Source organism: Pleurodeles waltl, chromosome 8 (assembly GCF_031143425.1).
Source record: "Pleurodeles waltl isolate 20211129_DDA chromosome 8, aPleWal1.hap1.20221129, whole genome shotgun sequence".
Classification (NCBI taxonomy): Eukaryota; Metazoa; Chordata; class Amphibia; order Caudata; family Salamandridae; genus Pleurodeles; species Pleurodeles waltl.
Genome location: NC_090447.1, coordinates 489,814,580 through 489,835,861, shown reverse-complemented (window position 1 = coordinate 489,835,861; position 21,282 = coordinate 489,814,580). Strand labels below are relative to the sequence as shown.

At 42.4% G+C, this 21,282-nt stretch overlaps 1 protein-coding gene across 3 annotated transcripts in view; it reads left to right on the top strand.

The window, feature by feature from the left end:
- The window catches only part of FHL2 (four and a half LIM domains 2), a 443,001-nt gene that overhangs the window by 121,005 nt on the left and 300,714 nt on the right, over positions 1-21,282 (top strand). For all 3 annotated transcript variants that reach the window (XM_069204451.1, XM_069204450.1, XM_069204449.1), the window contains one exon: positions 5,003-5,187. In XM_069204451.1, coding sequence (XP_069060552.1) covers positions 5,032-5,187 — 156 coding nt within the window. In that variant the 5' untranslated portion in view covers positions 5,003-5,031. The remainder of the gene's footprint in view (positions 1-5,002; positions 5,188-21,282) is intronic.

The following is a 21,282-nucleotide window of genomic DNA, read 5'->3' as shown; positions in this document are numbered from 1 at the left end:
GGCCGTATAATATTAGCCCCTAATTTTCTTACCTATCAACAACGCACGTAGTAACGCCCAAGTATTCCAAGACGCTGTGATGCGAGTACGCATACACGCGTCTGACACTTCCGGGGAATAAATCCTCACCGGAAGCACAAAATCATCTCTCGCAACAACAGAGATAACGGACTAAAGTCCGTTATGCCCCCAAAGCGGCGTTACGGGTAGCAGTGCCATATTGGAAGTCCATATTAAATACTTAACTTATTTAAAGGAAATGTGGACAACCACTATAAAATAACTTAAATTGATGTATCTGTAATCATAATGTGATTATATTCCTTGTGGTTTAGAATTTTCAATAGTCTTTGAATTACTCATAGCATTTCAGTTACAGGAAAATAATATGTCTGAAATCACTCTTCCTCATTGGCATCGGTGAATACTTGGGTTGGAGACCTATATGTCAGCTGAGATGCTGTAGCATAAGGACTGCTTGGCCTTTATTTTGAATCTGAGGCCTGGATAAGTGGCATCAGTGGAACAGACACCCACCACAGGAGTTGTGGGCCTATGTGCAGTTGAGGTGGTGGAGGTGGGTTGGGAGATGAGAGCATCTCAAAGTGGTTCCACTTCTAACGAGATGGTGGGGGTGCTCAGACTCTTTCGTTAAAAAATCTTGGTCACTGGGGCTTCCTAATGTTTTTGACAGAGCTGCATCATGTAGAAGGGATCATGTGTTAGGCTTTTCCTTTCTTCCACTCCTCGAGAGCTGATGGTGCTATATAAGCACTGTGGAATGACCAGTGGAAACAAGAACTAGTAGAGACCCTTGCATATCCAAAAAGAAGCAAAACCACAAACTATGAAAATAATTTATTTGCACTTCAAAGAGCAAATATTCAGATTTTGATGGTCATTACCCTAAAAAATAATGTGCTGGATTGACAAAAGTTGAGAATGACCTCATGCTATCTGTGAAGGTTCTCCATCAAAAACCGACAGTTGCTGATTGCCTTTGAAACCAAAATAGGTACACGTAAAATTGAAGAAATTAGTGCTCAAACCAAAACTATCAACATTAGAATATGATCATGAAATCAGGGAAATCTTTGACACAAGCATCATCCAGTGTGTGCAGTTCTTAGTTTGAGTCAGTGGTTGTAGGTGGGCCCAATGGAACTCATTTTTTAGAAGCTGACACTTAATGTTAGTCGTGAGGCTTTGAGCCATAGCAAGAGTGAGAAAACACAAAAAGGGAGTAAGAAGGTGGAAGAGAAAGATAGAACAACAGTAACAAAGAAAGGAGGGATGAAAACGATCAGTATTGTGTGGGATAAAAGGGCAGGAAGGGCTTGTGGTGGATGAAAGAGGCATGAGGTGGAATCAAGACTAAACTGCCTTAGTATTCAGCACCCTCGGAATTCAACAGCACCCTCCACGGGCTTCTGAGCACAACGTTAAGCCCCAGCACTTATTCTTTTAGAAATTAGGCACTGAGCTTGAAAATTTCAGAGGTCAGTAGCACATTCCATTGACCCTCCTAATGGTAAGATTTGGTTTTGAAACAAATTGTAAAACGAGCAGGTACCATTTACGGACTAGGTGATGTTGCAGAGTTGACAAAGTCTCATTTAAGTCCTTTTTTCACTGAACAAAGGGACACAGATGTGTAGGGGCCCTACTAGCTGAAGATAGTGATCAGCGATCACCTAGGAATCGAGGATGTATACGTCTGAGAATGTGAGGCTGTGCTAATCACAGAAAGAGATGCCTTTTTGAGAGAACTATTTTGAGATTGATTACTGAAAATAAGATGGTTTGGAATAAGGACAGCACAGTTCTTTTGTTTCCTGACTAGAGTGTGGAGAACCCTGGGGAGGAGAAGGCAGTTCCATGTTTTGATGAAGAAAGTGGTGGGTGTGGGGATTCAGGTTTCAGATATATAGAATGAGAGGACGCATATGTTTAACCAGATAAAGGCAACAACACCATTTATAGTTGGTGTAAATGTGAACGCAGGTGGAGAGCAACTACATTTGGACACGGTTGGGGGGCTCCAGCAGCCAAGTGCCCTGCTGGGAAGTACTTAGGAGCTGTGTGAGGTGGAAGAACGATGAGGCCGATGCTAGAAAGGGAATGTTATGTGTTATATTTGGGGAGCAAGTTACTCTGCATATAGTACATGATTGAATTACCACTCCGCTTCCAAGAGTGGTTTTCAAGGTCCTCAGCTTGCCAATTACTGTTTTGTACAATGGAGGACACATTACTTGTTCATTATTTACTGTGCATGTATGTGTGTTCTGTCGACGGCATTACTCAGCTCTAGTAAAATTTAAACTAAAGAGAAACAATAAAACAGATAGGACTGAGGACGGAGAAATACTTTCACCTTGGATCTTCTAACAAGCAAATGAAGCTGGAAGGGCATATGAAATTGCTGTCCAAGCAATACAATAGAAACAAAGGTGAAATCAACAAAAATAAACAGATAATAAACATGCATCCAAACACTTCAAATATATTTGACTGTGTTAGGAGGGCCGTGGAAGCAGAATGTGAATTTCTTCTGTCCACGACCCATGAAAGAAACATGTAAAAGTTCCCCTTTTACAGGATCGAGTGGATTTTATGTCTGCACAGCAATAGTAGCAGTGTTTATCTTCTTACATGTGAAAATGTTTCATGTGCAATCCTTGCGATCCATGAGGCCAGAATGCCACACATTACCAAATGTAGACAAAGTTTTTAATTTCAAACACACATAATTATTATTTTTATAAGAAATACATTTGCCTCAGATTCAAAGTTCTGCGCTTGCTGTCTGGCAAGCATCTCAGTTCCTGTGGATGGTTTGGACTAAGACGCATTCTCAAACGTTGCTTCCAAAGATACAAACCTTGACAAAGCCAAAAGTGTGGTGCTTGTAGTGCGTACTATTTGTGTAGCCAATGCTTGGTTGAGTATTGGGGGCATAGCACAGACAATGTACATGAAAAATGTATGCTACAGTAACAAATGCAACCCCTTTTTCTGCAGCATCAATTTTTTAAGTACTTGGCCAGCAGTCATTTCCTAGTGCTAGTTGGCCACTTGAAGACTGTCAAAGAGGCCCTCAAGTATTCCAATGAAGGTAGAAGGGCACACCCTAATAGCCAATAGAAAAACAGTGACACCAAAATATTCGGGTTGTCTGATCCGAAATGTGACAGACAAAATCACAAGCTAATGTTTGAAGGTCCCAAAGCAAAAAACAGGCCATTGCCTGAAGAAGGTTGACTAGATAGGATGCCTTACTTCACAGCTCTCTCAGCAGAGAAACATTTTGTACATCCTTCAGGGTTTACGTTAATGTTTGATATCGGGGTTCCCAACCAAATTCTACTTCCTTTATGGTACCCCATACGTGCTAACACAATTATTTATTACCCCTGATATTACGATGATATGCTAACCTCTTCATTAGATTCCACACTATTGGCAAAAAAACATATTCTTGCTAAAATTCAAAGTGCACTACATATGGAAAATCTTGAAATAAAAAATAGCTTCATGTTCCCAGTGAATTTAAACTACCCGTAGCATGACAGGTATTAAGGTCCAACACAAGTGATGCAACATGCTTTACTTTCACAGCTGGTTCACCATTCGGCCACTTTTTCAGTGAAATGTACAATCGTGACCAGCACTTTTTAAGCACAGAGCTTCTGAGCTCGTATATTGGAATTGTAGGGTATTTGTCCACAGATTTGTACACTATGGCCCATATTTATACTCTTTTAGCGCCGCAAACTTACAAAATATAATTGTATTTTGCAAGTTTGCGCCGCTTTTGCGTCAAAAATGACGCAAATGCGGCGCTAAAAAAGTCTAAATATGGGCCTATATGTTTGTTTTCAACCTTGAGAAACATCTAGTCTCACTTGCCATATCTGGTGGAACGTGGTCAGTTATAACAATTCAGGTCTTGTTTATTATCAATATGTGCCCTGAAGGAATTCACGAAAATGGAAACTGCTGCAATTTAATCAGATGACTGATAGAATACCAATGTCAAGAATATTGTATGGACAGAATATTGTGTTAAAAATATCGAGGACCAAAATATTGAGAAGTTTTGTCTAAAAGGTAAGTATAGATTTACTATTCTTAACTCATCTATGTATCACCAAACAAAAAAAAACAAAAAAAAAAAAAAAAATATATATATATATATATATATATATATATATATATATTGTCAAGGTGCATATATTATAGTTAAGGACAGTAAAACATTGCTTTGCTTTCCCATAGAAACTTAATTTCACAATATTTTTGTCCTCGATATTCTTGACACAAAATTTTGCCCCCACAATATTTTTTCCTTGATATTTTGTCCGAACTTCATTTAATCATGTGCAGATAAAAACATTTTTTTAACTGACTGCACTTCAGAGTAGATGCTCTCTGAATCATATTCTTTCCATCACAAACAGATACAGTATTCTTTAATTTGTTTGCTACTCGCAAACAATGTTGCATGTGTTTCAAAACTTGCAGTCAGAAATTTCGATTTGTGAAATACCAGCAGAACCATGATGCATTAACTCAAAACACATTTACTTTGTCCACTCTGTGGAATTTACTGTTCCCTCATGATCACACTATACTAAGAACGTACAGATAATTATTGGCCTAGTCAGATCTATGGGCATGTGGTAATGATCTTCAATGGATTCATACATGTTCATCGCTTTTACATAGTGCAAACGCTTCGTGAAACGAATATGGTGTACACAAATGAATCCTGCAGTTGAAGATTCAAATCACTAAAGTGGGGTGACATCTGCTTAACTTTTTCTGTTTGTAGAATCATAGTTGTGACATTCACCCTAAAGTGTCATTCTTAGTGCGAAATATATACCTAATTTGAGAAGCAGAATATTGCAAGGCTAATAATTGTGTTTCATATTGCAAACGCTAAAAAGAAAACAAAAAAGTGAGTAAATATGCATATACCTGTTTTCTTTCAAAGGAACGGTTGGGAGAGCCCCAGGCCTCAAAATGACGGAGCGATTTGACTGCCATTACTGCAAGGAGTCCTTGTTTGGAAAGAAGTACATCCTCAGAGAAGAAAATCCATATTGCGTAAAATGCTATGAAAGCCTTTATTCCAACACGTGTGAAGAATGCAAAAAACCAATTGGCTGCGACGGCAAGGTAGTGCCCCATTTTTATAGATTTATGCTTCTTTTATTAACGGTGACCATCCTTATGCTGATCTAGTCTAAAATGCATGGCTTACTGCAGGTGAAAAATGTCTTCAGATTTTTTGAGGAACCTCTAAAGACAGATGAGTTCCATAAGCCTAGCCTTCCCACAACACTAAATCCACAGAAATATCATGGTTGCAGCAGAACAATGAGTGACCCAAGGGGGCTCAAATCTTTCATGTTTATTAGTAAAGAAATCCATTGACCACTGTCCTTTGAAGGACATCTGATGAACAAAAAGATGTCAGCAGAGATGCAAGCTTTAAGGATTTTGGGTCATGTAGCTCCACCCACGAACATGTCTGGAAGCAACAAACTCCTTGCCACTAGTTGAAAGCAGAATTTCTCTTTTGCTTTTATTAACACTTTATAGATGATTAGAAGTGATAGGAAGTCTAGTAGGTAAGTACCATGAATGAACGGGATTAGCATCATTTGTAAAACCAACCAAGGCATGAAATTCATATTGAGCACATATACCTAAAAAACAATGTTTAGGGAAATTGGTCATTTTAAAATTGGTAAGCAAACTTCTAGAAACATTGGCGATATAGAAATGAACTAGATATTTTACATATAATACAATAGACACAGATTTAGCATCCTAAAAAGTAGACCAAATATAATCCTTGGCACAGTCTTAAATTACTCTCCACTTCTCAGCCCCTTTGTGTGTCTCAGTTGCACCTTCATCCCCCAGCACAACACTGCCTTCTGTTAAACACAATCCTTCTTAATTTGTTAATTTGTTGTTCTGTTACTGCTTGGGGACCGAGCCCTGCTTTTGACCTTCTGTGCACAGGCCTAAAATATGCTTCTGAACAATACCCCCCTATGATTCACAGAGTAGGCTCCCCCTTTTAAATAATGCTTACTCAGACCAAAATGTTTCAAATGCATATCTCATTGTAAGTAAAAACGTGTGTACTAAGTTTGCTTTCTGATCTATTGACTTGCAGTGCTTCATAAATGCAATATGTTATAGACCATACCCTTTTGGAAAAAATGTCAATTTTAATTGTGACAGAAAGATCATTATAACAAATAGGTAACAAAGTTCTATATTTCAATATGGCAGACAGGGTTAGACAGGCCTATGCGGCAACCAGGAAATGCCCGATGGGCTGGTCTCAGGCGTCAGCCATTTTTATATGACAGTTTGTGGGCATGTTTTATAGTCTGCTTGCCTGATTATTACTGACGTTTTCTCTGTATCAAAACAAAGATTGCCTGCAGCAAGCTGAAATTCATGCAGTCTACATGTTCAAAACTTCCCCAGTTTACAAACATAGGCAACTTTTTTACCTTTTCAATTCACTAATGGGGGGCCACTTTTATTTTCGTGTCGGGCCTATTTTCTGTTCCAGTCCGTTCCTGATGATTGATGCTTTTTAAAAAAAAATATTCCTTATTGTTTTCCATTCAGATATTATGAATTTTTTTTTATATGCATTGTTACAGTAACGGTGCATGTAAGCCACGCGTTTACAATATGTTTCGCATATGACATTGGCTAGCAGCACATAATAGAATTCACTTGGTTTTTGCACCACACTATTTTATGCAAAGACAATTTGAGTTAGGAGTTTATAACATTTTATCATTGTGGAAGTGTTTAGCGCTATATACCAAAATATTCCACATACGTGCCATTTCCATTAACACAATTTTGCATGGGTAGCCGACTCACTAGCAAAACACAGAGCATGTGCAAACCATCCTTCCATTTTAAACTTTACAAATATGTTAGATAAGTATGTGAAGTGAGACGTGTAATTGATTTCTCTCGGGCAGGGCACCTACGTTCAGGTTTTTGTACAAAAGCTCGCAAAACAAACACTTCCCAAAGTAAATGGAAGTTTCATCACTTATTGTTCACGCATCAGATTTTATGTGTCGAAAAAAAAAAAAAAAAAATTCACATGAAATGCCAGGCAAACTAGTCATTTTGAAAAGTAAGTTTCATGTTATACATACTTGCAAGTAAGAAGAAAAATTGAATCAGAAAATCAGATAAACTGGTTGTGATTTTTACCATCGAGTCAGATTGTTTTATATAAGTTAATTTTAATAATAGGCAGTGGAAAAATGTTAGAATTCTTGGAAGAATCCTATCCAATGGAGATGAAAGAGATGATGCCCTCTATAGATTGGATGACAATAATGAGGAGATGAAGTAGAAAAGTACACTCGAAGATGTTTTCGTAGAAGTTCAGGTGAGGAAGCAATAGAAGTTGGTTAGTTAGTTGTGTAATAGAAGGAGTTTGTCAAAAAAGTGAGCGTCCATTTTTTTACTGGACTGGAACTCCAGCTAAGTGTGCCCTCTCTTTTTAATCTTTTCATCATCAGTCTGGCAATGTCTTGGCTACTTGTGGTGTACATTGCACGCTTTGCAGCCAGGCTGAGGATTCTTTGTCCACAACAGCTTTGTCGATTACAATAGGAGTTGGAGAGGATGCCCACAGGTAAGCGGGAGCAAAGGAGCCTCGATAAAGGTTATGATAATTTGTAGAACGGGGCGAAACAAATTGTGAAAAATCAAAATGAGTCAAATTCAACCCTATCTCTATGGCAACTGTGGGGTGGACTTGGGTACCCAAATTCCAAAGTGGATGATGTTCGACTATTTTATGTGTCTAACTGCCATTTCGTGCATTTTGTGTTTTTCATTTCCAGCGGAAGAAAATAAAACATACAAACCACACAAAATATCAAAACTACACACAGGATGGTCAGTCTGTGCTTGAGCTGCCTTTTCTCTTTCCATGGCAGATGGAAGAGGATTTGCAAAATTAGACAGATTTGAACACAAATCCTTTTGTGCTTAGAGTGGAATGAAAACAAGCATTTGCAATGCAATGGGTCTCGCATTTCTCCGAGTTAGAGCTATTAGCAGTTGTAAACTCCCAACCGGACTTTTCTTGCCTCATTAAATGGAAAAAAATAAGTGTGATCGCGTTGCAAAAAAAAGAAAAAGTAGTCCACAAACAGCAAACCTCGTATGTTTTCAGTACTTGGTCGCTGCGCTTGAGGAGGGATAACCACCAGAAAAGGCATGATGTCACCAATGAAAGCAAGGAGATTTTAAAAGGCAAGCCCACAACCCAATGAAAGACACTGACGTGACATGGATGGGGCTCTGAGCCCTTTTCTAACTACTACAGTGTCTTGCAATCGCATGCTACGCAGGCTCGACCCTAAAAATCATCCAGCCTAAGTAACATGAAAGATTTGCTCTTTGAAAAGAGAAAGTGAGAGAAGATACTTAAATCACATAAATAAGAATGAATGGTGTGACATAGAGTAGACGAATGATAAAATAATTCCAATTTATGCTGGAGAGTAGGTTGGTTGCAGCTCGTGGTTTAGACGTTCTGCTGCCTCTTTTCAAAATGCGTTCTCCTTCCTGGTCTCAATTTCCTCCAGCACACATTGTTGTGACAATAATGCTAAAACTTGGACGGTGCACAGCATATTTTAGCTGAAAGCACTGGATAAAAAGTAAGTGAATATTTCAATTCAGATTTATAGGTGTTGGCAGTTTTCTTGTTTTCGAGTGTGATGCTCTTTTTGTGTTTACACAGAATCTCTTTCAAGACAGATGGAGAACTTAACCAGACATCAGAACGACAAAGCATTTTTTTATTTTGGATTATTTTACTTGAATAATACAATAAATATCGTCAGATAATTTCAGTGTTATGAAAAGTGAGTTAATTTATTTCACATTTTCAGCCAAGACATAGAAAAAATTATATCTCATCTCATAAGACCATTTGAAAAATAAAATGGAGAAACCAAAGACATCTAATTTTTGGATGAAACAGAAGAGTAGCAAGAGAAAAGAAGTGAAGGTAAAGAAGCTCATCACAATGCAAACTTCTCCTTTCCTCTGACACCATTTTCTTATGGTCATTATTTCACCTGCTGATTTTGTAGATTTGAGTTTAGAGGAGAATGCCTATCAGGCTATTTCTACAACACACTCTGCATCCAGAACCTATTTATTGTAAATTATCCCATCTGAATTTGTCCAATATATGTGTGGCATGTTTATGCCACTGTAATCCTCCCAGGGGCTCGTGAGGGGCATTTCCACATGCTCTGGGATTTCCAGCTCACTGGAGTCGTGGTGACCAGACTTTGTTGTGTCTGTTTGCGAAGTGTTTATTGGTGATTTCTTGTAGTTTAGTGGAACATGCACTTTGAGGTCCTCATTGTATTTGAGCTTGTGTGGCATTTTTGTGTGTTTGAGAGACGGGAGAATTTTGGCTTCAGTCTCATTCCACAGGTATGGATGATTGCCTACTGCCTAGGTGGCGGTATATGCTTGTGTGGCTGGCAGCATCCCATAGCAGGTTACATGCATAAAGTGCATTGTTGTAAGTGCCAGATGTTCTTATCATTATGTTCTGTTGGCCGTGTTAGGGATGGCTGTGCGAGGAGTGCAATGTGCTGTTGGCGGTAGCTTTACTTACTCACTTTATGGCTATGGGGTTGCAGTGTGGGCACAGGAGTGTGACTGGACTACCTAATGTGTTATGTTGTTGTAGATGGAGCTGATGTGTGTGAGGAATATATTGAACTGTTTGGCAACATTGCTTTGCCACCTATATAGCTGTGATGTTGTATTGTACTAATGGGATTGTGTCTAAAGTGATGTGTTGAGTTTGGGAGCCTTCGTATGTCTGGACTACTAGAGCTTGTAAGGTGCCATTGTTTATGCATTATATCAGTTAAATGTGTTTATTTGAAAAAGCCAGAGTACACAAAAGGCACGTAAATTCCTGTGAGATGTTAGCACCGCAGCTTGGATTTTGTTTACTGAGGGACGACTAAGGTGTAACTGGTGATCTATTTGTCATTATATGACATGCACACTTCCCACAACACCCCCCGCCCCACACCAGAGTTCATGACTTCTCTGGATATAACAAATTGGCTACAAAATATCCAGAACTCATTTAATAACATGAGCTCCTCCAGAACTCGAAGGGGCCACGATCCGTTCGCTATTACCTCTTGCAAGGCTACCAAATATAAATAGTCCGGGTATGTCCTTGTTTGGATCAGTTTTATCTTCTGCTGCTGCAGTTACCCACGGCCACGGGTCTGGACAGTGGCACCTGAAAGGTGGTAACACCTCCGCAACGTATGCATCTGGCTCATCTACAGCTTCCACATTTCCATTTTGAAGGATGCGTATTTTCACAGGAAGGAAAATGATTAAAACATCATTACAAAGACGATTTACTCATCTTTTGGACAAACATTGGCGGATCAGACAAGTTTCTTTCACATTTAATAGCCCCTGCACTCCAAAATGTTCACATCCGAGCCTACAAACACTACATGCAACTTTCTGGACACAACAGGCGACATTAACATGTATGTGATTTAGAAACGGCTAACAGAAACCATTGAGGGATCATTGCCTAAAGACAAGAATTCATCCACCATGGTCACTTTGTTCGGTAATTACACTATTCATCATTAATCTTATAGACCATTAATTATACTAAAAGTATCATTAAAAAAACGAAAAGCCCATCTCAAAACCAGACAGCGAACACTGGGAACCTATTACTTATCTTACCTGCAAACAACCCCCAATACCTGAAACCTACTTATCAATAATACATTTTCATGGATGGCAAAAAGAGGGATCACCCATGTGGCAGTAGGAAATGGAAAACCTAAAGGCATATTTGTGGAACACTCTTTACAAAATTCAGAAATGTCTTGCATGATTAATAAGACATCCGTCTACAAATGATTGATAAAGTGTCATGAGCTCTAAAATGTTTAAACTTTATCGAAGTGAATATTGTTCCGTCTTAGGGTGCTGGTTCACTGGCAGAAGCCTCCTTAATGGAGCTGGAACTGCTATTGCAATCTTGGGTTCTACAATTCTTAAGAATTAGAATCAGCCATAGTCGATATAGTGGCATTGACCATAATGGTGGTAGAGTTTAAAATGGTATAAACCAACCTATATCTTTCTAACTAAAATTCGACCTGGCATTAATAGATGCTACTAAACTGATTAAAATACTAGTACTCCGTAGGTGAGTTTATATCTTCCAGAGGTTGTAACCCCGGTCAATATAGCAAAACAGATACAGCATTTTCACTAACACTCCTAAACTCACATGGGCAGTGGCTTCTTTTCGCACCATTTATGGGGCCATGTTATTGCCTGGTGTCCCGGCTACAACATTTTAACATTTCCCCCCTGTGACAGGGTGAACCACCTATTCACAAGCACCTGCTACCAGCCGCTGCCACCCCTCTGTTTATGGTACCAAGGCACTGCTGGATGGATTCAAGGGGATGTGGCATAAAAGGAGACCTGTACAACAGTTAGATGCATATAATGGTCCTGGAGGCTGGATGCCGATATGCAATGCATACTGGTCAACTCCTAGCCTCGTCTAGAATCCCGAAGGCTGCTTCCCTTCCCTGGGAGGAATTCCCTGCAAGCCCGCCTGATTTAACCACATTGGCAGTGATCTCTGAACTTACTCAGGTGTCAAACTGATTTCCCCATGTCATAAGGTATTTATCAAGGAGTAGCCAACAGCATGTTTACAATCTGGGTGGGGGTGGGAAAGGGATCTTAGTGCACAACTAGCAATCTTGAATGGAATGAAAAGACTGCGGATAATACAATATTCTGCCTTAGGCAGTTCAAGATAGTACATAAGCCTATCTCCCCCTGTCAGTGCAAAGTAAAACACAATCGAGTGGACCACAAGTCTGATGAAGGTGTCACCATGGGACGCGGACTTACTTCACATGATATTGACATGTCATGTAGTGGAAGATTACTGGAAACAGGTCAAAGGTGCCCCAAGGAGTGCAGCGGTTACCTATTCCCTTAAACACTGTGTATTCGATCTGCTCTCTGGACCCAAAATTTGACGTTTCTGTGGCCTTGTCAATACTGTTGGCCAAGTGGTGCCTAATGATACAGTCGGTGCAACCGTTTGCATCCCCCTACTCCCTTTGTCTATGGAAAGGGAATGCTAGAGTGGAGATACATATCTTCGGGAGAAGAGCAGACAATGAGCTAGCAGGTGCCCTGGGAGACTGGCAATGATGGGCGAGGAGAAGTAAGAGGTTAGCTATACACAACTGGGGGCACAGAGGGGACTGAAACATCCAATAAATAAGTCTGGGTTACCCTTCTTGAGTCATTTCTAGAACTAGATGTTGTGGCATACTGTCGATTGTACATTAATAAATCTAAAACGTTTTCCCCTAAATGCGATGTCGTTTGTTTGTTTATAAAAAAAAATGATAATTGCTAAAAAAAAAACTGTTTAAACATGGACAGTACGCCCCCTCGCGGATGCACCAATTTAGCCCTCGTAGCGCCATCAAATTACAAAATGCTTATCTTAAGCCGAAAAAATTAGAACACATGCTGCCACCTTTGTCTACATCTGAATCTTTTCTGGTTCTTCTCCGCCGTTCATCCTACAGAGACTGATCAAATTATTTTAATTTAGGTGGGTAATAGTAACATCTGTTGTTTAAAAGTTCATAATTGCAAATGTGTTGTAGCAAGAGTTAGGTAAGAAGCTTTAATTCTTGTTTTTCTTTTAAAAAAGAATACCATTTTAGGAATGTATTAAAAGTTTGTTGTTTAAAAATGGTTTCCTATTCAGTTTCCTGGGTAAACATTTTCCCTGGTTTAAAGTGGTACCGGAATTCTAGAAGAATCTAACAGAGCTGTTCTCTTCCCTTGCCAGGGGTCACACAATTAAAGGTCTACTCTTGGAAAATGATTTTAACTGCCATCAGGCGATTAAAATGTAGCATTAAGTACCACTGCTTTGACACGGCAGACTATTATGTGGACTGCAATCATAACCAGCTGAGCGCTAGCAATGATGACAAGGCCCGTGTGTGCTCTGCGGTGGGGAAGTAAAATATGCTTAGAAATACATTTTCTGACGAGCATCCAGTCAAAGAATGGTATCCATATGTACAGCGTTTTATCCCTTGTGAAATAGTACGGTTTCATTTCAAAGGCCGGAATTTCCCGTTGGGTTCTAATGTTGTGACTGAAACATTACACTAAGTTTTTGGAATGTATTCTTTTATTCTGAAAAACATGCCACACCCCATGTGATACTCATATAAATTTGCTTCACTACATGCCTTCCTTGCCCCACTGATCTGTGCAAGTGTGTTTCTCAAGCTTAATAATATTCCATAACCTACCAACATGCACCTTCGTCCACGTTGTGGTGTCCTGTGTCGGGGGCCGCACAGCGCGCGTAATTGAGACCAGGACACTTCGAATAATGTGCAACCAGGGCGCTCCAGCTGGAGCTGCAGGTCTGCCCTTCTCCGTCCTGTTCCTCTATGACCTCACCTCCGTCTCGGTCCCACCTTTATTAACTCCTGCAGGTGACCCGTGGGTCACACCAATGTATCTTTTAGGATGGGGGTTGCGTATGCAACACCCCTATCTATGTCCTTATGGTAGTGGCCGCGCTCCTGTTACTTCATGGGCGCGACACTACATACCTCCCAAAATTAAACAACAAACGAAATCATAAATTCATAAATGAATTACATACGAGATATAGAATTTTCCGCATTCATTAAATTATACCAGGAAGCCACGCAGCTTGTGGAGGGCACTGGGTTACTTCTTAGGTGATATCTCGACTGGCAAGCTCTTCCTTTAGATGACCTCATATCATTGGGGTCCATGACTGAGTCACTATCAAGTCTCTCTGGTACGCTTTCATTGTTTGGGTTCGGGCTAGTCAGGTTATGATCGGGCTCATCGACCTCCCCAGATTCATCCGCTTCTGTCGCTGGGATGTTTTTTTCTAGGTCAGCATTGGGTGACTCTTTTGGAGATTGAAATCTCTTGAACCAGGATATGTTCAACGCACCCTGTTTGGACCCTCTTTTTGCCACCACAAGTGAACCCTGGCGCTTAGTGACTGTCCATGGTTTGTCCTCGAATGACAGATGGAATTTGCTCCCTGGGAACCTGTCTCGGACTAGTACAGAGTCTGCAACTTGAATATCCGATGGACGTGCTTTCCTGTGACGGCTCGCCAAGTAATTTGATCGTTTCCTTTTGCCGTATTCCTTCCCCTCATTGATAGGGGTGGGCTTCCACGATTCGTGATGCAGTATGACATCTGTCACTACTCGACCCATTGACAGGTGACCAGGAGCTAGTACGGTGGTGGAGTGGGGTGTCATTCGATAATGGCGAAGAAAGGAGTATACAGCTCTTTCTGGTGCTTCGTTCTTAGCCAGTGCAATCCGAACTACTTTGTTCAATGTCCTCGTAAATCTTTCGACCTCTCTGTTGGCTTGAGGCCATCGGGGTGTGATTTTTTTGTGCTTGAAACCTAGTGATCTTAAGTACTCTGCAAACTCACTTCCATGAAATGGCGGTCCGTTGTCAGTCTTAACTTCTTCCACCAATCCGTGAGTGGCAAACATTTTGTCCATTTTCGGGATTATTTCAGACGCTGTCAGGGTTCGGACTACTTCTACTTCTGGGTAACGAGAATAGTCATCAATCATTACCATCAGATGATCCCCATTGGGTAAACTTCCGAAATCAAGACTGGCTGATACCCAAGGCTTGTGAGGTTGTTTCTCTGTCTCTATCGGGACCCGCACATTAGGCGTTCCAGTTGTTTGACATCAATGGCATGAACATATTAACTCTTCTACCTTCTCATCCATCCTTGGGAACCATACCTTTGGTTACGTACTGCGCTGGACTTCTCACCTCTGGATACCAGGTTGGCGAATACACCAAGGCCCTCATTCCGACCCTGGCGGTCATAGACCGCCGTGGCCGCGGGTGACGGAAGCACCGCCAACAGGCTGGCAGTGCTTCCTGGGCCATTCTGACTGCGGCGGTAAAGCAGCGGTCAGAAAACCGGGTCCGGCGGTTTCCCGCCGGATTTCTCCCAGTTGCCCAAATCCGCCATGGCGGCGCTGCAAGCAGCGCCGCCATGGGGATTCTGACCCCTTTCCCGCCACCCTGTTTCTGGTGGTTTTTACCGCCAGGAACAGGATGGCGGGAACAGGTGTCCTGGGGCCCCTGGGGGCCCCTGCACTGCCCATGCCAATGGCATGGGCAGTGCAGGGGCCCCCCAACAGGGCCCCAGCATGCTTTTCACTGTCTGCCTAGCAGACAGTGAAAAGCGCGACGGGTGCAACTGCACCCGTCGTACACCTGCAACACCGCCGGCTCCATTCGGAGCCGGCTTCAGTGTTGCAGGCCTCTTTCCCGCTGGGCCGGCTGGCGCTACCTAAGGTAGCGCCCGCCGGCCCAGCGGGAAAGTTGGAATGGCCCCAGCGGTCTTTTGACCGCGGGGCGGCCAAATGGCGGTTCCCTCCAGGCGGGCGGCAACCGCCGCCCGCCGGGGTCAGAATGACCCCCCAAGTCTTCTACAGGTCCATAAAAACGTGGCTTGAACTTATTGGTGGAAAACCAGGAAGGTAGAAATCTGGAAGAAAGCCATACCTTGTGGCCCACTTGATACAAAGGTGCAGCTTGTTGATAACGGTCCGCCTTTCGTTTCATTGCTTGTTTCGAAGCTAGGAGAGTTGTGTGAAGTAGGCCCTTGATTCGACGGATCTGTTGTGAAAAAGAAGTGACAGCAGGCACAGAAGAGGATGTTTGGGAAACAGTAGTGAAAGTCCTCGGATGAAATACATAGGTACAATAAAAGGGTGTGGTCTTGGTCGCACTATGTATTGTGTTGTTATAGGAGAACTCGGCAAGAGCAAGATACTCCGACCAATTGCTTTGTGTGGCATTACAGTAACATCTCAGATACTGCTGAAGTTCTTGTTTCACTCTTTCAGTTTGCCCATTAGTTTGTGGATGGAAACCAGAGGATAAAGAAATCTCAATGTTAAATAAGGCACAAAAGCCTCTCCAGAAACGTGATACATATTGAGGCCCTCTCTCCGAAATGACCTCTTGCGGAAGACCATGGAGGCGAAAAATATCCCGCAGAAAAATGCGACTCATTTCTTGTGCCATCGGTAGTTTCTTCAAAGGCTGAGAAATGGGCCATCTTGGTGAATGAATCTACGGTTACCATGATTAGTTGGTTACCAGAGGAGGTAGAAAGAGAGCATATGAAATCCGTGGATAGAGTACACCAAGGAGCGGAAGGAACCGGTAAAGGTCTTAATAAACCTGCCACCTTAGTTCGGGGTGTCTTAGTCTGAGCACAGACTGGGCATGCTGACACATAGGTTTCAGTGTCTGTCTTAAGCGAAGGCCACCAAAAAGATTGCTGAAGCAGCTCCTGGGACTTCCTGATACCTCGATGACCGGCTATAAGAGAATCATGGCACATTTGTAGAGCTTCTGTCTGCACTTTCTTGGTAGGTAGGGAAAGAGCATGTTGATGATAGAAGTAGTTGTCCTTCTTCTGCAAAAAATGAGTCACTCTTTCCCATTCTGAAGCAGACAGAAACTGGTTCTCGGATTGAACGCGTTCTTGAAAAGATTGAGCAGCTCTGATGATTCTGCTAGACTCAATAAGATGTGGGGAGGAGTTCTGGGCTATGTCAGGATATCTGCGGAATAAGGCATCTGCCACTGAATTCTGGGAACCAGGTATGTACGTGATCACGAAATCGTACTGGCTAAAGAAGAAAGCCCATCGAGCCTGACGACTATTGCGACACTGAAAACTCCGAAGACATTGGAGATTACGATGATCAGTCCTCGCTTCAAAAGGCTCTCTGGAACCCATCAAGAAATGCCTCCATTCTTTACAAGCTACTTTGAGAGCGAGTAGTTCTCGTTCCAGTACAGAATAATTGCATTCAGCCTCTGCTAGGATATGAGACAGATAAAAGATAGGATGTTCCAATCCATTGTTGTCTTGTTTCTGCAGCAGAACTGCCCAAATAGCTCTGTCTGAGGCATCAGTCACAACAATAAATTTCTTGGTATTGTCAGGATGACGCAACACGGGTGCTTGGGAAAAGGCTGTCTTCAATTCTTGAAACGCGCGTTCAGCATCCTTGGTCCAAATGAAACCCTTCTTCAGGTTCTCTTTCTTAATTGTTTGTGTTATGAAACTTTGTAGGTGGGCACATTTCTGAATAAACTGACGATAAAAGTTTAATAAACCAAGGAAACATTGTGTTTCTTTAATGGACGTTGGAGAAGGCCAATCTAATATGGCACTGACCTTTTCAGGATCCATGGATATTCCATGTTGATTAATACAGAACCCCAAATACTTTACTTCAGATTTATGGAACTCACACTTCTCAGGTTTACAAAACAATTGTTTTTTCTTGAGTCTTTCCAGGACTTGCAGGACATGATCTATATGTTGCTCAGGATTACAGGAATATATCAAGATATCATCCAAATAAATGACTACATATAGGCGGAGTATATCAGAGAACACCGAATCCATAAATCGTTGAAAAACAGAAGGGGCGTTGGTCAGTCCAAAAGGCATAACACAGTACTCATAGTGCCCAAAAGGGGTACGGAAAGCTGTCTTCCATTCATCTCCTTCCTTGATCCGAAGGAGATGATAGGCACCCCGTAAGTCTAAGTTGGTAAACATCTTGGCTCCTTGAATGGCATCCAATATATCTCTGATTAAAGGTAGCGGATATCAATCCTTAATCGTTATTCTGTTGAGTTCACGAAAGTCAACACAAGGATGCAGATCCTTAGTCTTCTTTGGGACGAAGAAAAGAGGAGCCCCAGCGGGGGACGTGGAAGGAGAAATCAAACCGTTGTGTAAGTTATCATCTAAATATTCCTTTAGCACCTTCTTTTCTTGGTCTGTCAGAGAATACATTCAACCAAAGGGGACGACTTCATCAGGAATTAAATGAATGGCACAGTCATAACTGCGATGAGGTAACAAAATAGGATTACTAGGTTTCTGAAAAATCCTGATATATCCCTGATAACAATCTGGAACTCCCTGGATCATATTGATAGAGTTAGTGTTATCCTTAGTTGACTGACAGGACCTTTTGGGAGTCCAATAAGAAGTAGTGGAATAACAATTCTGTTGACAAAATGAAGACGTTAGGGATATAGTTCTTGTTTCCCAATTGATATAGGGGTTGTGTCGGGCTGACCAGGGTATTCCCAAAATCATGATGTGATTTGGTGAGGCTATGAGATCAAAGGTAACATGTTCTTGATCCCCCCCAAATATCAAATAAAGAGTAGGAGTTGAGGCCACCACAGGTCCTGAGGTTAACGGAGAGCCATCCACCGTCGGAACCTGCTCAGGAGTCTCTTTAAAAATGCGGGGAATTCCTTTACTTGTAGCCCAGGTCTCATCCAGATAGAGTCCACTGGCTCCACAATCAAGGAGAGCCAGAAGGTGTTCTTCTTGATCTTGTGAACTTTGTAACTTGACCGAGAGGATAAACAGGGTGGACATGCTTTCTTTGGAGGAACATATTGATGGTACTTCAGCTCCTCCCATCTCCTTCCTCCTTACAGGGGACAGCAGTTGGCGTTTCCCGCAGGTCTTGAGGGACGTACCGGACAACTACGGATCAGGTGGCCAGCCTTACCACAGTACAGACAAAGTCCCTTTCATCGTCGTTCCTCCCTTTCTGACTCTGTCAATGGCCCACGAACCAGATCTATCTGCATGGGTTCTTCAGGGGGAGGTGGAGAGGCTTTGGATGGAATATCTTCTGTTCGCCGACTGCTAGCACAAAAGGTACCAGACGGGTACGGAGCTCGCGTTCTACGTCTCTCCATCTTGCGCTCTCGATGTCTATATTCGATGTTCATAGATAGATCCATTAATTCCTTCAAAGAACAAGCTGGAGAAGAATGTAAAAGCTCATCTTTAACTTCTTCACGCAGGCCTCAGCGGAAAAGGGCTATGAAGGTGCGTTCCACCCAGGAGGTTTCAGCTGCCAGCTGTTTGAAGCTGGTTATATACTGCAGAACATCCTGATTACCCTGCTGAATGTCACATAAGTCTTCTTCAGCTGCTGCTTCTATCCCAGGTCTTTCAAACATTTGTTTGAAAAGAGTCAGGAAAGTGGAATAGTTAGCCAGGACTGGGTCTTCTGCAGAAACCAGAGGAGTCGCCCAAGCAAGCGCCGGACCAGACAAGGCGCTGATCAGATAGCCCACCTCAGCCTTATCCAAAGAAAACTGGAGTGGACGAAGGGTAAAGAAAACTGTCAGGGCGTCCAAAAATTCCTTCATCTTTAGAGGATCTCCAGAATATCGAGGAGTAGTGGGAGATACGGGTGGTATGTCCATTGATCAGGAAGACAAGACCTGTCGTAGCACAGTGTTCTCTGCCCGTAACTGTTGTAACTCTTGGACTTGTTGTTGGACAGTCTGCAACATGGCTTGAGCATTTTCTGACGCCTCTCCCTGTGGATCTTCCATGGCGATCTTGCAACGCGGAATCTTTTGGCGTTGCAATCTGATACGTACTGTGCTGGACTTCTCACCTCTGGACACCGGGTTGGCAAATACACCAAGTCTTCTACAGGTTCTGGATACTCCCAGATAAGGGCGACCCTTTCTAGTAGCCATGGTGCCGCTTGACAGGCAACAACAAAGCAGACCGTACCTTCCAGAGGGAGTCCCAGAGGGAAAAATCCCCAAAACTGGGGAAAAAATCCTCAAACAGGAACTCCTGAAGAAAAACAAGAAAAAACAGGACTTGACAGCAGGAAACAAAAATAGGCAAATCTCCCAAGGCAAAAAGCAGGAACAAAGAACAGGAGCGAACAGCACAACCAGAAGGAAGTGTTTGCAATGCAAGGTGGAACAAGACTGACTGACTTATATACTGAGAAAAGGGAAGTGACAACATCACAGGAAAAGGAAAGAACACCATCTTAAATTGGGAAGAGCCCATAGACCAGTATAGGAAAAAGAAAGTAGTATAAAAGAAAAACAGAGCATGCTGTGACAAAAACACGAAGAAGACAAGATGGACACAACATACACAGAGACAGGCAAAAAGACCAGACAAACCCACCACCAACAACAAAAAGAAGAAAAAAGAGCTACAGGTAAGTGTAGCGCGACCAGGAGCGAAATATATGCTTCCCAGAATGTGCTGTCAAAAAACACGGGGAACGGCGCTCCGAGTATCGGTAGCACGTTCCATCCACAAGGACAGAAAGAGACGCCGCTTTTGAGCGCGGCGTTACACCTTCGTCCTCAGTCTGCTTTTGGTTTTCACCATTCCTTAGTGACCAGCATGCGCAAGCTGAATTACTCGATTAGTGAGGCTGGAACGGATCACTAACCTGTGGCCTCTGAGAAGGCATCTGTCTTTACTGACTGTCAACTCTTGTTGTACTCTGTGCAACCCTTCCATAACCATTTGTGCTGCAGGAGTGAGAGATTGACACTGTTCTGGTCCAGCACGCCAGTTGTTGTTTTTCACCGCGTGCATCGCTCTCTGGAGATTATCATCCGCTTCCGTGGCCTGTCTTACAGTGTCCATCAAGATAGGTCAAGGTCGGGATCTCTCTGCTACACACTTTACGTACTCCTCCGTCTCGAGGGCTTCACTTTCCTCTACCGGGGTGGCAGGTCTGGAGTGCCTTGAGAGATTATCCGCCGAGTTGGTTACCCCTGAGCGATATTCCACTTTGCCTTTGTACTCTTGCAACTGGAGCATCCACTTTTCAATGCGTGGAGGTGGTTTGGACGCACTGCCTTGGAATAGTGGTATTAGTGGTTTGTGGTCCGTGGTGACGATTGGGTGCCCATACACATACAGGTGGAAGTGTTTGCACCCCCAGTGGATGGCAATCGCTTCTCGCTCAATCTGAGAATACCTTTTCTCAGTATCTGTCAGCGAGCGGCTCGCGTATGCAACAGGGGCCCAGTCATCAGCCTGAACATTCTGGAGGAGTACAGCCCCTAGCCCCGTCGAGCTGGCATCTACGGCAAAGGAGGTTTCTAGCTGGGGATCAAAGTATCTTAGTGTAGTGTCTGCTGACAGTGCTTCTTTCGTTGTTTAAAATAATTTTCTTGTTCAGGGCC